The 15,241-nt window shown below is 42.7% G+C and overlaps 1 protein-coding gene across 4 annotated transcripts in view; it reads right to left on the reverse strand.

Annotated features, from left to right (window-relative positions):
* The window catches only part of NCAPG (non-SMC condensin I complex subunit G), a gene marked incomplete at its 5' end in the record, with an annotated part of 37,899 nt that overhangs the window by 1,989 nt on the left and 20,669 nt on the right, over window positions 1-15,241 (reverse strand). For 3 of the 4 annotated variants that reach the window (XM_081924406.1, XM_081924407.1, XM_081924409.1), the window contains 9 exons: window positions 1,404-1,490; window positions 3,617-3,812; window positions 4,359-4,520; window positions 6,922-7,096; window positions 8,008-8,189; window positions 9,431-9,664; window positions 10,643-10,762; window positions 12,443-12,553; window positions 12,897-13,076. In XM_081924406.1, the coding sequence (XP_081780532.1) occupies window positions 1,404-1,490; window positions 3,617-3,812; window positions 4,359-4,520; window positions 6,922-7,096; window positions 8,008-8,189; window positions 9,431-9,664; window positions 10,643-10,762; window positions 12,443-12,553; window positions 12,897-13,076 (1,447 nt within the window). The remainder of the gene's footprint in view (window positions 1-1,403; window positions 1,491-3,616; window positions 3,813-4,358; window positions 4,521-6,921; window positions 7,097-8,007; window positions 8,190-9,430; window positions 9,665-10,642; window positions 10,763-12,442; window positions 12,554-12,896; window positions 13,077-15,241) is intronic. The other variant, XM_081924408.1, reaches the window with a different exon arrangement.

Genomic DNA, 15,241 nt, shown 5'->3' on the forward strand with positions numbered 1-15,241 from the left:
ACAATCCTACTCCGCTACAAGTGATCACCAAAGAAGAAGACATTTTGATCATACAGCAACATACTAACAGCAGCTTAGATGTACAGGCAGCAACAAGGAGGGATCAGAATTTGAAAAACTGGTATCAGGGAACACACACACACAAAAAATCTAAATATATAAAAGTATTAGAATGGGAGACTAAAGATGAACTCATCAAATAGGCAATGACAAAATGAGCAATAGACACTGGGCATATCATTGAAATCTTAGCTTGGGGAAAAATATGGAATAAAACAATGAACTTTTCTGCCCGTTATCAGATAAGAGAAAACATGCAAAAGATGCATTACAGGTGGTATTTGACGCCTGTCAAATGTGTAAAAGAGGTTCCACGCTCTGCTGGAAATGCTTAGAAGCAGAGGGATCATTTCTCCACCTGTGGTGGCAGTGCAAATACACCTGGAAATTTTGAGTTAAAAAAGATCTTTAAATTTACTTTCCCTAAGAAACCAGAAGCATTCCTTCTGGACATAACTGGAGATGAAGTGACTATGCAGAATTAGCGAGCATGAAATCAAAATAAAAAACAGACAATGAGTGGGAAAACTTCGGGGAATATCTACAAAGATATGGCGTTAAATTTAACGTTCAAGTAGGGGTAATCTTACGATCAACAGTTGATAACAATGATATGGAAGGGGGGGCGAAAGAGGATGGGTAAATTAATGGATATGCAGGTAGATAAGATGTATCTGAACTGCCATGGAAAGCTGGGTGGTGAAGTCTATGTGAATTGTTGTACAAGGATGAAAATATGATCTGTAAATATAAAACTGGAAAAAGCCCATAAACAAACAAATAAAAGATTTCTGCCCACAGCTGCAAAATAAAATGATGATGATGATGATAAATGTACTGGCAGCAACTGTTTTAGGCGAGTCCGATATGCGCGTGACCACACAAATGTGCTGAACCCGGAAATGACCCCAAAACGTCACAAAAAGGGGCATGGCGGAACAAGGTGAGATTACACTTGTAAGACCTGTGTAAATTGCTTGCTGCCTGTATAATTAAAAGAGACAAGAGGAATGAGTGTACACTCATGAGGGTGTGGTAGAGGGTTGATGGAGGACCCTGTGAGAGAGACAAGGAAATGTTGGTCTCCAGGGTAAGAGGCAGGTAGGAGAAAGGAAAGATCCCAGGTGAGAGCTGGGAGGAGCCATTGTCCTCTGTGGGTTATATGAGCCAATAATTACTTTGAAGAGAGAACTTTATATTTTACTTATTTGGTTTGTATCTTCTGTAGTTCTACTTTTACTGCATTATGGGGAAATCTTAATTTTAAAAAATATTTTTAAAAATGTTTCTAAGCCCTTACAAAACAAATACTATTAATATATTTACAGGAGAATATTAAATACCTTTTGTGGTTTTCTTTCTTGAAGATCTTGACACTGCAGTTGTGCTTTCTCTCTCTTCGGTTATTTGAGTGGTTTCTTTATTTTCTACTTAACACAAAGAATACCAAAAGCAGAAATTAGTATCCAAGCATCCCTAAGCGCATTTCTGAGATTTGAAGTCCTTTTCACACAAAAAATGTTTAGGATCACAGGCCCTAAATTTAGGGGGCAAAAATCCAATTGAAAGTTTTACTGCACATGTCCCCACTAAAATGGCACGGTACCCTCTGGGGAAGCCCTGAACCAGCCTGCAGGTTCCCCATCACTCCATGCCACCCTAGTGCTCCCAAGCGAGCTTACGAGACAGTAGCCAGTAGGTACCTCTTCCTTCCTTCATTTCTTCCTTCATTTTTATTAAAGATTTTCTCTGGTTACAAAAGTATGCACTTTGTCTCTTTCAGGTCGTAACATCTTTTCTACAGATCAGTTACATTTGATGCGAAACATGAGTGTTGTATACAATACAGTGGTACCTCGGGATGTGAACGGGATCCGTTCCGGAGCCCCGTTCGCATCCAGAAGCAAACGTAACTAGCGATGGCACATCTGCACACGTCGCTTTTCGCCGCTTCTGCGCATGACGTCATTTTGAGCGCATGCTCGAACACACTCAACATGAAGCATATTCAACCTGAGCTATGAGTATATTAGGTTGGGGGAGAAGAGAGGGGGAAAGGGGTGGTTGTGATGCTAAAACTTAACATTCTTTTAGTTTGGGGGGGGGGTTGGTGCCAGTGTCACCTGGATAGGTTCTCTTTCCATTCATTTATTATTTTTCCTTGGCAGTGAGAGAGGCTCAGGGGCAGGGCACAGTCGGTTGTCTTTTTCCCAGTAGTGATGTATGGAAGTGAGAGCTGGACCATAAAGAAGGCTGATCGCTGAAGAATTGATGCTTTTGAATTCTGGTGCTGGAGGAGACTCTTGAGAGTCCCATGGACTGCAAGAAGATCAAACCTCTCCATTCTGAAGGAAATCAGCCCTGAGTGCTCACTGGAAGGACAGATCCTGAAGCTGAGGCTCCAATACTTTGGCCACCTCATGAGAAGAGAAGACTCCCTGGAAAAGACCCTGATGTTGGGAAAGATTGAGGGCACAAGGAGAAGGGGACGACAAAGGACGAGATGGTTGGACAGTGTTCTCGAAGCTACCAGCATGAGTTTGACCAAACTGCGGGAGGCAGTGGAAGACAGGAGTGCCTGGCATGCTCTGGTCCATGGGGTGACAAAGAGTCAGACACGACTAAACAACAACAACATTTGACTGCAGCAAGAGTTCTTTGCGTATGTGGTGGAAGAGAGAGAGATTGTTGGGTCAAGTTAGCCATATCAATCTGTATGCTTTCGAGAGCAGCTGCCTTGCAAAGCAAAGTCAAGGCTGGCGACTTCCAGGAAGATGACAGGCACCTGCAGCCTCAACCAGAATTTTGCTGCACATCGCCATGTAAAAATGTGGAGGAGGGTGGATGTTGGCACTGTTGAGGTTCAAATCCTCACTCATTTGTGGTGCTCAATGAGGTAACCTTGGAACAATCATCATCTCTGAAGCCAAGCTATCCAACAAGGGGAGAGAAGAACCATGTCGTCATACCTCATGTTATGTCTGCTTCGTGTTGCGTCCTGCGGCAACCCGGAAATACCGGAACAGGTTACTTCTGGGTTTCGCCGCTCGTGCATGCGCAGAAGTGCTAAATCGCATCGTGCATGTGCACAGATGCGGCCCTTTGGCTTGTGTCAGTTCCGTGTTACGGGCAGGGCTCTGGAACGGATCCTGTCCGTAACACGAGGTTCCACTGTATTCCACCTTGCGTTCATTGACGGAAAGGCAAGATATAAATATAGCAAAATACAAAAATATTTAAAGGATGTACATATAATAAATGCCTCCCCACTCATTTCACTGGCTCTTGGGCCGAAAAATCCAGGATGCTCTCCTGGATGCAGAGGCAATACAGAATCAGGCATAAAATTGAACAGTTTTCTCTCAGGTTAACCTGATTTATATTGCAATCTTGCATATGTCTACTTAGAAATATGCCTCAATGATTTATTTCCACATAAGTGGGTACAGGGTTGCAGCATTAGACAGCATGCACTTTTTACATTAGACAGCTATTCTAGAGGGAAGAATTAAAAAACAACAACCAGGTCTTTTTTAGTTTATTGTTTTTACATTACCTTCTCCATTCTGGTCAGTGGAATTAGATGTTCTGTCATTATAATGGTGTTTGTCAGGACTAGCAGTGTCTTGAGTTACTTGAGAAAGGTCCGTTTCCTGTACCCCTTCAGAGATGCCTCCATTAATTCTGTTTTCCCCGTTTATGTTGCTTTTCACTTTTTCTATCATTCGTAAACACATTTTATCATTCAATTTCTGCAGTGAAGGATAATGGTGAATATTAATACAACCTTAAATGGTGGGAATTAATTATAAAGTAATTGTGCAATGGGCATATATCAACATAACAACACATGCATCTTTTCCTCCATCTTAGATGTGAAGCAGTTTAAATTAACTTCAGCTTGAACACACACATTAACAAAAAAAAAGCCTACGTTAATAACTGCCAATAATCAAACAGCAACATGAGAGATATAGGAATGTTGCTGGAAAACACTTATGCCAAGTTTTAAAGTCACTTGTTTTAATTCTATGGATTTTTTAGAATCGGCAAACTAAAAGCAAATAAAGGCTTATCATCAACAATATGTGTTTTCCAAAATGAAGTTCTCCAGGGTCATTTATTAATTACTTGCACCATAAAAACCAAAGTTATCTCACATGGTCAGGAAGTTCTTGTTTTAAAGGATCTCTCCTATTCAGTTAAGTTCTACTTATGGCAAATGAAGCTAAGAGGCTACCATTTAAGCACTATTCCACACACACACTCCAAATTTAATTTAAAAAGTGATTACCTACCCCAAGGATCTCATCCAATAAAACCAGCAGGTCTTTTGTGAAGTCTTTATTAAGTTCTAAGGAACTCAAAGCTTTTACATAGATACGGACATCAGGCGCACTTGGATCCATCAAGATTTCATTGCATATTTTCACTGCCAAATTATCATGAACTGTCAAACCCTGGGAAAGGTAATAGAACATCATAATATCTGACTGCATATTGTTTAAGAATTTTCTTTTTTAAATGGAGTTTTTGAAAAACCTGTATATGTATAAAACAAAACGATTTCCAACATTAAAAATAGAGTTCTTTCGAACTCTCAAATTTCCTCTCCTTCCTCTATGCGTTCCATCTTTAAGATTAAATTTACTGCCTCTTTTACCCTTATCTATCTATTATATGGGACGTGGGTGGCGCTGTGGGTTAAACCAGAGCCTAGGACTTGCTGATCAGAAGGTCGGCAGTTCGAATCCCAGCGACAGAGTGAGCTCCCGCTGCTCGGTCCCTGCTCCTGCCAACCTAGCAGTTCGAAAGCACATCATAGTGCAAGTAGATAAATAGGTATCGCTCTGGCGGGAAGGTAAACAGCGTTTCCGTGCACTGCTCTGGTTCGCCAGAAGCGGCTTAGTCATGCTGGCCACATGACCCGGAAGCTGTACGCCGGCTCCCTCGGCCAATAAAGCGAGATGAGCGCCGCAACCCCAGGGTCGGCCACGACTGGTCCTAATGGTCAGGGGTCCCTTTCCCTTTACTATAGCTCCTGGGGGAACCCAACTTCTCTCTCCAATTTGAGAACTGAACATTTATTCCTACTCTTTTGCTTCCTGTTCTTTATCCAGCTACTGTTTCATCCGACAACTTGCCCTCTTGTCACATTGGGGTCACAAAGGAGTCTTTGAGGAGGAACTATCAAAAGAGTATTCAAAGTCCAAGTTCATAGTCTGTATGGTTCGAAAGCACATCAAAGTGCAAGTAGATAAATAGGTACTGCTCTGGCAGGAAGGTAAATGGCATTTCTGTGCGCTGCTCTGGTTCGCCAGTAGCAGCTTAGTCATGCTGGCCACATGACCTGGAAGCTGTACGCTGGCTCCCTCAGCCAATAAAGCGAGATGAGCGCTACAACCCCAGAGTTGGCCACGACTGGACCTAATGGTCAGGGGTCCCTTTACCTTTACCCTTTATCTATTGTATGACCACAATTACAAAAAAAATCCACATTACAAGTGTCTTTATTGTTTAAGAATTTTCTGCAGTTACCGTATTGGCCCGAATATAAGACGTACCTGAATATAAGCCACACCTTTAAAATTCAAGGAGGGGAAAAGAAAAAAATGCTGGCGGCCTCCCCCCCTTCTTTTCGGCGGCTTGGGGGAGGCTTGGGAGCTGTGGATGGGATGGGCACCATTGCGCCATGCTGCTTCCTGGGGGGGTGGGAAGAGCTTTGCCAGCGGCCTCCCCCTCTTCCCCCTTATTTTTGGCAGCTTAGGAGGAAGCAGCATGGGGCAACGGCACTGTGCCAGGCCTGGGGGTAACCTGGGTAACGCGGTCCAGGTCTGGTCCCGAATCCAAGGATTCCATGAGGAGTCAGTCCAACAGGGCCAAGGCAGGAAACCAGGCGAGGTCAGGCACAGGGTAACAAGCAGGTTCCAGCAAGCAGCAACATTGCTCCCGCAACCTGGGGTGGGGTCCAGTAGCCTTTTATCTCTGATGGGCTAACGGCCGGTCCTGATCCCCCAGTGACTCACCTCCCTGTCTCGCCCGAAGGCGAGCACTCCTCCTGCGAGTACTCAGGCCTCTCCTTCTCTCAGACCTCAGTCTCTGCAGCTCAGGAGATGTCGGTGGGTTACTAGACCCAGGGCCTCAGCCTCTCCTGACTCAATTGGTAGAGGAGCAGCTGTAAGTGATGGCCCAGCTGAAGGCAATGAGGTAATCTCCACATCTGGAGCCAGGGCAGGCTCAGGCCCCTGACTCAGCCCAGCTGGTACTTGTTGCAGCGGAACCTGTGCAGCCTGGGACTTTTCAGAATCAAGCCCCAGACTAGGTTCAGATGCCGCCTGGGGCAAAGGATCCGGTGCAGACTGAGACTCCTCTGGGTCCAAGTCCGATCCCGAATCCTAGGCCATCACAGGCACCCGTCCTGTCTGCAGCTCCCAAGCCACCAAAAAGAAGGGGGGAGGTAGCCAACAAAGCGCCATGGCTCCTTTTCACCAAAGCAGCACAAAAATTGGCCTTGCCTTCCAAGGCCAGAATGGAGAGCACCCTCCCCCCCCCCCAAGATGCCACCACAAGGGCCTTCGGGGGTGTGGGACAATGGCCCCCTCCCAACAGCGGCTCCCAAGCTGCCGAAAAGAAGGGGGATGGGGGGAAGGTGTGGCTACCCTCCCCCCTCAGAGGGAGCGCAGGGCAATGGTGCCCATCCTGTCCGTGGCTCCCAAGCTGCCGAACAGAAGGGGGAAAGCCGACAGGGAAAGAATCAAATATTGAAAATTCCTGTGCCACAATCATCTTGTAGCATTTACCAGGTATCAGGAGGCACTGCTCAATCTCAGCTTCAGCAAAACAGGATAGGACTCTGCATACCTGGTAGTTCTGTGAATTCTTAGCCCTTTGATTCAGCCCACTTGGTCTTGTCAGGTCCACCAACAACTCAGAAACATTTGCTGCATCAACTTCAGACAATGGTGAAGATGCAGGAGCATTAAACAATATTTTTAAAGTTGGAAGAAAAGCTTCTCCGAAGCATTCCTGATTTGTCCTGGATTTTTAAAATGGAGTAGATGTTAATATAATGCATTACAAGAAACATTCCAGAAAGTATGTCCAGATCTTGTAATACACATTCAAGGGAACTTGTTTGTCTTATAATTTCTATGCATTAATGGAGGACCAAGTCATCTATGCCTCCCATGCACATTCCCAATACAAGGGGAAATACGTATTTTTCGCTCTATAAGATGCACCAGACCACAAAACACACCTAGTTTCTGGAGGAGGAAAACAAGAAAAAAAATATTCTGAATCTCAGAAGCCAGAACAGCAAGAGGGATCACTGCGCAGTGAAAGCAACAATCCCTCTTGCTGTTCTGGCTTCTGGGATAGCTGCGCAGCCTGCATTCGCTCCATAAGACGCACACACATTTCCCCTTACTTTTTAGGAGGGAGAAAGTGCAAACAATACGGTGTACCTTTTTAGTCTTGTAAAACCGAGCTCTTTGTTGTCAAAATTCTACTTCTAGAAACTTGAAATAAACCACAACTATAGGAAGTTCTTCCAAACTCAAGTGAGGAAGAAATGAAATATTGGGTTCTGCCCAAGCAAATTGGATAGATAACCATAGAGAAGAGCAGTTAAAAATGTAGAATGGCCTTGCCCAGCACACTAAACCAAGATAAGCTGCTCACGGCAGCTAGGCATCTGGAGGACAAGGTTAGAAAGAACGAGATGAGACTGCAATCCTATGCACACTTACCTGGGAATAAATCCCACTGAACTCTATGGACCTTACTTCAGAATAGGCATGTATAGGAGTGCACTACACTGTCAGGCAACTTTTCTCATAAAAGCATGAAAACAAACTTTTTTCCTCCTGTTGTCCAATTATGTTAAATTCAAACTGGCTAAAATGCAGGAAAAGGAGGGGGAAAGTGGAGTGGCGAGAGTCGTACCTATTTGAATAAGCAAATAAAGGGAAGAAAACGCCTAGGGAATGTCGGAGACAGGTATCTTCTTCAGTCACCGGATTATACCACAACAAAATAAGTCGAGAAAGCAGCTTAGCACTAATCAGTCGCCCAGAGAACATGAGTTTGGCTAGGCCCTCAGCAGAAACGGTCCTGAGTTCTGAAATCTAGAAAAAGGTTTTACTTAGGGTTGCATTTGTTCATTTAGCCTAGAAAGGAAAAAGAGCGAGCTATTTGGGTTTCGTTCAGTAAGATTAATACAACAGCACTTGACAGCCCTCAGTCATCTGTGGTCTGGGATCACTCATACAGTAGATATATCAGCTCTATAAAAAGCAACAATGTAAAGAAGAAATCATAAATTGTGACACCCTAGCACATCTGCAAAAGTAAAACCTCTCACACGTATTATACAGCCTCTAAAACAGAGTTTAAAGGGGATGGAGGCAATTGCACTGGATGACCCTTTGAAATGTTTTTTCTCTCTCCAGAAATGGTGAACACCCAACATGATGGGTTATGCTGCCCTCCTGTGGCTAAAGATGGGGAAAGCAGATTGGTCTTTGTCCATTGGACACGTATTCCTCAGAGGTGTTGAAGAGATAGCGTAGATAGGAGAAAAAATAGAAAGGCAGCCAACTGGGTGGACCTATCTGTTTGCTGCAATGCCCTTTTTACTAAGTTTCTGTAGTTTGGTTGATTATTTTACTGCTTTTCAAGCACTGATTTCCTTACAGGAGTTTAGTCTGATCCATTCAAATGACTGAGGTGATGGAGGCATGGCCAATGGACAAAGACCAGTCTGCATTTCCTGTCTTCAGCCGCAAGATGGCAGCACAACGCACCATAACATGTGTTCAACATCTCCAAGACAATACCTGTCAGGCAAGAACCAATTGTTCTTTGTCACTACCTCCGAAAGGGCTGCCCCACTGCAACCTACATTATCTTCCCCCAGAGAAAGTCCATTATCATTTATCCTAACTTTCTTCATCTCCACTGACCTGAATTAGTTCACAGAGAAAATATATAAAATCAATTCCCACCCCCCTGACAATAATTCCAAACTATGAGGTCTTTCCACCATTTATCTTGGAAGCAAAACTCTTTAACATACTAATGTTATCTAGGACTGTGAGCTCCTCCTGCTGCCTCTCCTGAGCCCAAGAAATAAGAAAAAGTAGTGAATCTATGTAAACAAACAACATGTAGCAGCAGCAGCAGCAAAAATGTCTTTTGTAAGTCAGTTTTACATACTTAGCTCTGTTGAAATAATAAGCTGCAAGAATATAAACACACCAGTTGTTGCTTTCATATTTAATAACCAACATACTTCTACCCTTTTGGTTTTTTAAAAAAAATACAATAAAACCCCATGTATTAATATTAGCTGATTTCATGACCTTACCTCACTGTCTAAGAACCCAGAAAGAAGCTGAAGGAGATTGTGGGTAGTTGCAGTTTCTTCTTCAGTTTCTTTAATCACCTCATTTTCATTCTCTTCATTTTCATTCTCTTCATTTTCACTTCGGGCACATTTTCCTTTTCTTGCTTTGAAAGGTTCCATCCCGAACATTATCAGTTGGTCAAAGAGTGCCTTTAAAGCGCTTAGTTTTACCTTTATTTCATCGATTTGCAAGACCTGGCATTAGAAAGATGAACAGAATATCTGAATTCATAAATGTGACCAATTTAATCCCTTGCCTTCAGTGTCAGTTTTGCACACTATTGTCTCTTAATCCCCCCTCCCTGAAAATGCTAATAAAGGTAAAGGTAAAGGGACCCCTGACCATTAGATCCAGTTGTGACCGACTCTGGGGTTGCGGTGCTCATCTCGCTTTATTGGCCGAGGGAGCCGGCGTACAGCTTCCGGGTCATGTGGCCAGCATGACTAAGCCGCTTCTGGCGAACCAGAGCAGCGCATGGAAACGCCATTTACCTTCCCGCCAGAGCGGTACCTATTTATCTACCGACCTTCTGATCGGCAAGTCCTATGCTCTGTGGTTTAACCCACAGCGCCACCCGCATCCCGAAAATGCTAATAGCCCCAAGTTATAAAAAGATTAAAAAACAGTAAGAAAAGCTGCACATTCTCAGGTAATAATGAACAGTTGGGGCTTTGTTGTTTTTCATTTGGTTAATAGGTGTACACAACTCCCAATTTTGGAGATACTGCAAGCTCATCTCTAATTTGTTTTTGCAGTCCTTCTACATGAAGTGGTGCCAAGGTTGGAGATCCAATTCTTAACCCCACTTATATGTGGGAAACTACAGCTCTGCAGCTCTCTTTCTCACTAGGGTATAAAAGTAACAACCAATCACCTCTTAATCATCCAATTGGAAGGAAAGATTTCAATATGCAAGAGAACTTGCCTCATCATGACACAGTAAGAGCCCCTGCATTATTGTACTGCGCCAAAAAAGTAGGTCCAAGAGTACTAATATGGGGGTCAATTGTTGATATGCCAGGTTCATCAATTAGCAAATCGCTTCCCATTGCACATTTCCATGGAAAGATATGCAAGTTAAACGAGCCTTTACACCCCACCACTTTTCAAAGTGATAAAGTTTCTTAATTTAAATGAGATAATGTAGAAAGGTCACAATGTAGAATATTTACCTGCAGCAGCAATGCAAGGTGCTGGCTGGCAAATTCTTCGCTCTGCAAACCACAGCCACCCAAACATAAAACTGCCAAATTTCTTACAGCTGGATGGATATTAGTAACTCCTGGAATGATCTAAACAAACAGTAATGCACATTTCATGTAAAGCTTGACATAATCTTCCAAACAGTCATTAAATTGCTTATCTGGGGCGAGTAAGAATCTCCTTCAGACAACTAAACAGGAAAATGAAAGGTGATTCTCATCTACACCTGACTTCCACCCTTTCAGAACTTATCATATGAATATTCAAACGGGCAATCTGTCTAGTTAACACCTCACTCCCACCCCGGAATAGTAATTTTTGCATTTATTTGAAAGCGCAGAGTAAAGAACAGAACTAATTCTTCATAAGTTTTACATTAGAAATGGAATCACTTTTCTTCCTCCCTGAAATTTTCACTGCTCTGTCTTTTCAGTGGTTGGTAGAGGCAAGGAAGATAGGCTAGCAGGCATTCCAGGCTAAGCAGAACAGACCAACAAGCGCCTTAAGGATGGAGATTGGCTGTGTGTACCAAAGCAAATCCAACCTCCCATATCACTACTCTGAGATGATTCAGAATGTAATCTAAGTTGAAGGATAATTGGCCATAAATCTCAGCTGTAAGGATGAAAAGAAACTGCGGGCTGTGGGTGAAAAAGGAATGCAGAGGTCTTAGGAGTTCAAAAGGAGAACTGAATCATCTGGACGTTTGAAAATAGCTTACTCTTCCCAAGCTGAGGGGGTGGGTGGGTGGCAAAGATCTGAGACAGTTTAATCAGTGGGACAGAGTGGATTTTAGTTCTTTTGAAACACTGAATCAAGGGGTTGAGAGATACAGTTCTGCCCCAAGCCATGATGGGAGACAACAGCCGAAAAAGTGGAAGATACACCATATATCAGGGGTAGGCAACCTAAGGCCCAGGGGCCAGATGCGGTCCAATCGCCGTCTCAATCTGGCCTGCGGATGGTCCAGGAATCAGCATGTTTTTACATGAGTAGAATGTGTCCTTTTATTTAAAATGCATCTCTGGGTTATTTGTGGGGCATAGGAATTTGTTCATTATTTTTTTCCCCAAAATATAGTCCGGCCCCCCCACATGGTCTGAGGGATGGTGGACCGGCCCATGCCTGAAAAAGGTTGCTGACCCTTGCCATATATGATCAGAAGGAATCTCCATGGACATAATAGTTTTCACATGCAGGACAGAACAATGATAACAGTTACAGCTCCTCACTTGAAGTTTTATAAAGTTAAGTAATATAATAATACAATTAGAAATCATTAAGAATGCAGTTGTCGTATAAAGTATTACAGTACTATTTTAACTGTAATGTAAGTGAAATTAATAAGATTATGGAATGCAAAAAAAATTATCAGGAATGCATTAAATCCACTGCGTGGGGAACCACTTTAACCAAAATGTATTAACTGGGAATTAATTGGTATTTGAACAATTTATTAACTGATATTGTTATGATTGGACTATTATTGGGGAATTATTGGAAAACTAATTTTAAAAACTGGCACAAAAAAGTGATGCTTAGCAATCTATGTCAGGTCTGGATTAGATGGTTTCATCCTCCATATTCTATTGTTCTGCAAAGAGATGAGGTGAGAGTCTCTGAGGCCCAGCCTAACCCTCTGATTTCTGAACTTGGTTGTCCAAATATGGATTTACAAAGTTCAGAAATGGAATATTAATATTCAAGCAACTCAGAATACATATTCTCAGCTTCCAGGTATGTCTAACTTTTCTTTTGTTGTTACCTACCAAAGATTCAATTATTGCATCCATTGTTGGGCCTAATCCTTTCGAAAGGGACAGCTGCTTGAGAAGTTCATTGCACATCATCAGACATTTCAGTAATGTTTCAGGATCACTCTTTTTTTTAAAAAAGGGGGGAGGAGAGAAAATAATAATTATTTGAACACTGTAGAATGCCACCTTCACATCCCACAAACTGTATCTCCAATTCCATCCCTTTAAGATACTAGGGAGGTCCAAGGTTTTTCTAGTCCTTCATAATTGAGAAATAGTCACTGTGTACAAAGCCTAAATAATCACACAGAAACTGTTATTTGATGTCAGCATTACAACACATCAACATGAGAAGTATACTTTTTTAAGGTTTACTTTGTACCAATTTTAAAAATCACACAAATACATTCATGCTTATTTAAAAACAATGTAACTGAACCCGAGTAGCTGGTGTAAAGGTCAGCACCTTTTCCATGCATATTTCTTTGGTTGGAGGCTCCTCTGCCTCTTTTAACAGGTCACTTTTAATGCTTTCCAGTTCCATTATTCTCTCTTTCAACAGGGATGCCTGGCTGAAATCCTGCAAAGCCACACTTTTCTCCAATGCATCTTTTGCTTCCATAAGTTTCACTTTAATTTCAGCCAGCTGGAAGGAAAACCAGAAATTATAATACACAAGTAGTTTCTATTATTTCTAAAATTGACTTTACAGCCTCGCCTTCAACTTGCCACATCTAACGTGAGGGACTAATGCCTAACTTGTGACCGCTTTGGAACTGAAGTTTACTTAATAATTGACAGGTACACCTATCCTTACAGAATCATAGAATATTAAGAGCTGGAAGCGACCTCAAGGGCCATCTAGTCCAACTCCCTGTAATGCAGGAATCTCAGCTAAACCAGCCATGACAGATGGCCATCCAACCTGTTTAAAAACTTCGAAGGAAGGAGAGTCCACCACCTCTCGTTGGAGTCTGTTCCACTGCCAAACAGCTCTTACTGTCAGAAGGTTTTTCTGAATGTTTAGTCGTAATCTCCTTTCTTGTAACTTGAAGCCATAGCCTCGAGTCCTACCCTTCAGAGCAGGACTCTGAGGGTCATCTAGTCCTGTAATGCAAACCGTCTGCAATGCAGGAGTGTCAACTAAACCATCCAAGACAGATGGCCATCCAATCTCTGCTTAAAAACCTCTAGTGAAGGAGAGCCCACAACCTCCTGAAGGAGAACATTCCACTGTAGAACAGCTCTTACTGTCAGAACGTTCTCCCTGATGTTTAGTGGGAATCTCCTTTCTTGGAACTTGAAGCTATTGGTTCAGGTCCTACCCACCTGAGGAGAAAACAAGCTTCCTCCCTCTTCCATGTGACTATTGGCAAAACCGATTTGGTGTTTCGCAACTTTCTGACTAGTTGCAGGACCTTAGCCAGACCTAGACGGGAACACACAGAATCCACGGAAGCAATTGGCAACTTGGCTACAGACAGGATAGACAAAGCAGGAACCAAGAACTTGTAGTTAGGTGTTTATTATATACAGTGGACTATTTACAGGAACAGAACACGGATCTTATGCTAGCTCTCTCTGATACGACTCACAACTCCTACACTGACACAGAACTCAGAACACTGAACTAACACATTCCAGTTAGTAGGCCATTAATTATCACTCCCTTGAGAGAGCTTGACCAATCAGGGAGCGATCTCCATGTCTCTGTTATCACCAGGCAGACTTACTCCTTCACATGACCTTCTGGCTGTCTGCCAAACCTTAATTGACTCTGTGTGAGTAGCTGCACGTACAGTTTTCCAACAGTGACAGCCCTTGAGATATTTGAAGATGGCTATCATATCTTCTCTTGATTGTTCTCCTCTGTACACATTCCAGCTTGTCAACATCCTTCTTAAATTGTGGTGCCAGAATTGGATACAGTATTCCAGGTGTGGTCTGACCAAGGCAGAATACAGTGGTACTATTACTTCCCTTGGTCGGACACTATACTTCTGTTGATGCAGCCTAGAATAGCATTAACTTTTTTTTACTGCTGCATCACACTGTTGACTCATGTTAAGCTTGTGATCTACCAAGCCCCTTAAATCCTTTTCACATGTAATGCTAGTAAGCCAGGTGTCTCCCATCCTATATTTGTGCATCTGGTGGTTCCTGTCTAAGTGCAGAACCTTACATTTGTCTCTATTGAAATTCATTTTGTTAGCTTGTGCCCAGTTCTCCAATCTGTTACGGTCATTTTGAATTCTATTTTCTGCGTCATTAGCTACCCCTCCCAGTTTGATGCCGTCTGCAAATTTGATGAGCATCCCCTCAATTCATTCATCCAAGTCATTAACAACAACAACAAATTTATTTATACCCCGCCCATCTGGCTGGGTTTCCCCAGCCACTCCGGGCAGCTTCCAACAGAATATTAAATACGGTATATGATAAAACATCAAACATTAAAAACTTCCCTAAACAGGGCTGCCTTCAGATGTCTTCTAAAAGTCTTATAGTTGTTTAAAAAGACATTAAACAACAACAGCCCCAGGACAGAATCCTGCAGCCTCCCACTTGTCACTTTTTCCAGGATGATGAGAAGCCATTAATGAGTACTCTTCAGGTTCTGTCAGTCAACCAGCTACAAATCCAGCTAACAGTTACCTCGTTCAACTCACATTTTATCAGCTTCCTTGCAAGAATATCATGGGGGGTTTTGTCAAAAGCCTTACTGAAATCAAGATACACTGTGTTCACAACATTTCCCTGATCCACCAAGTTTGTAATTCCATCAAAAAAAGAAATCAGATTGATCTGGCA

Source organism: Podarcis melisellensis, assembly GCF_964234715.1.
Source record: "Podarcis melisellensis genome assembly, chromosome: 9".
Classification (NCBI taxonomy): Eukaryota; Metazoa; Chordata; class Lepidosauria; order Squamata; family Lacertidae; genus Podarcis; species Podarcis melisellensis.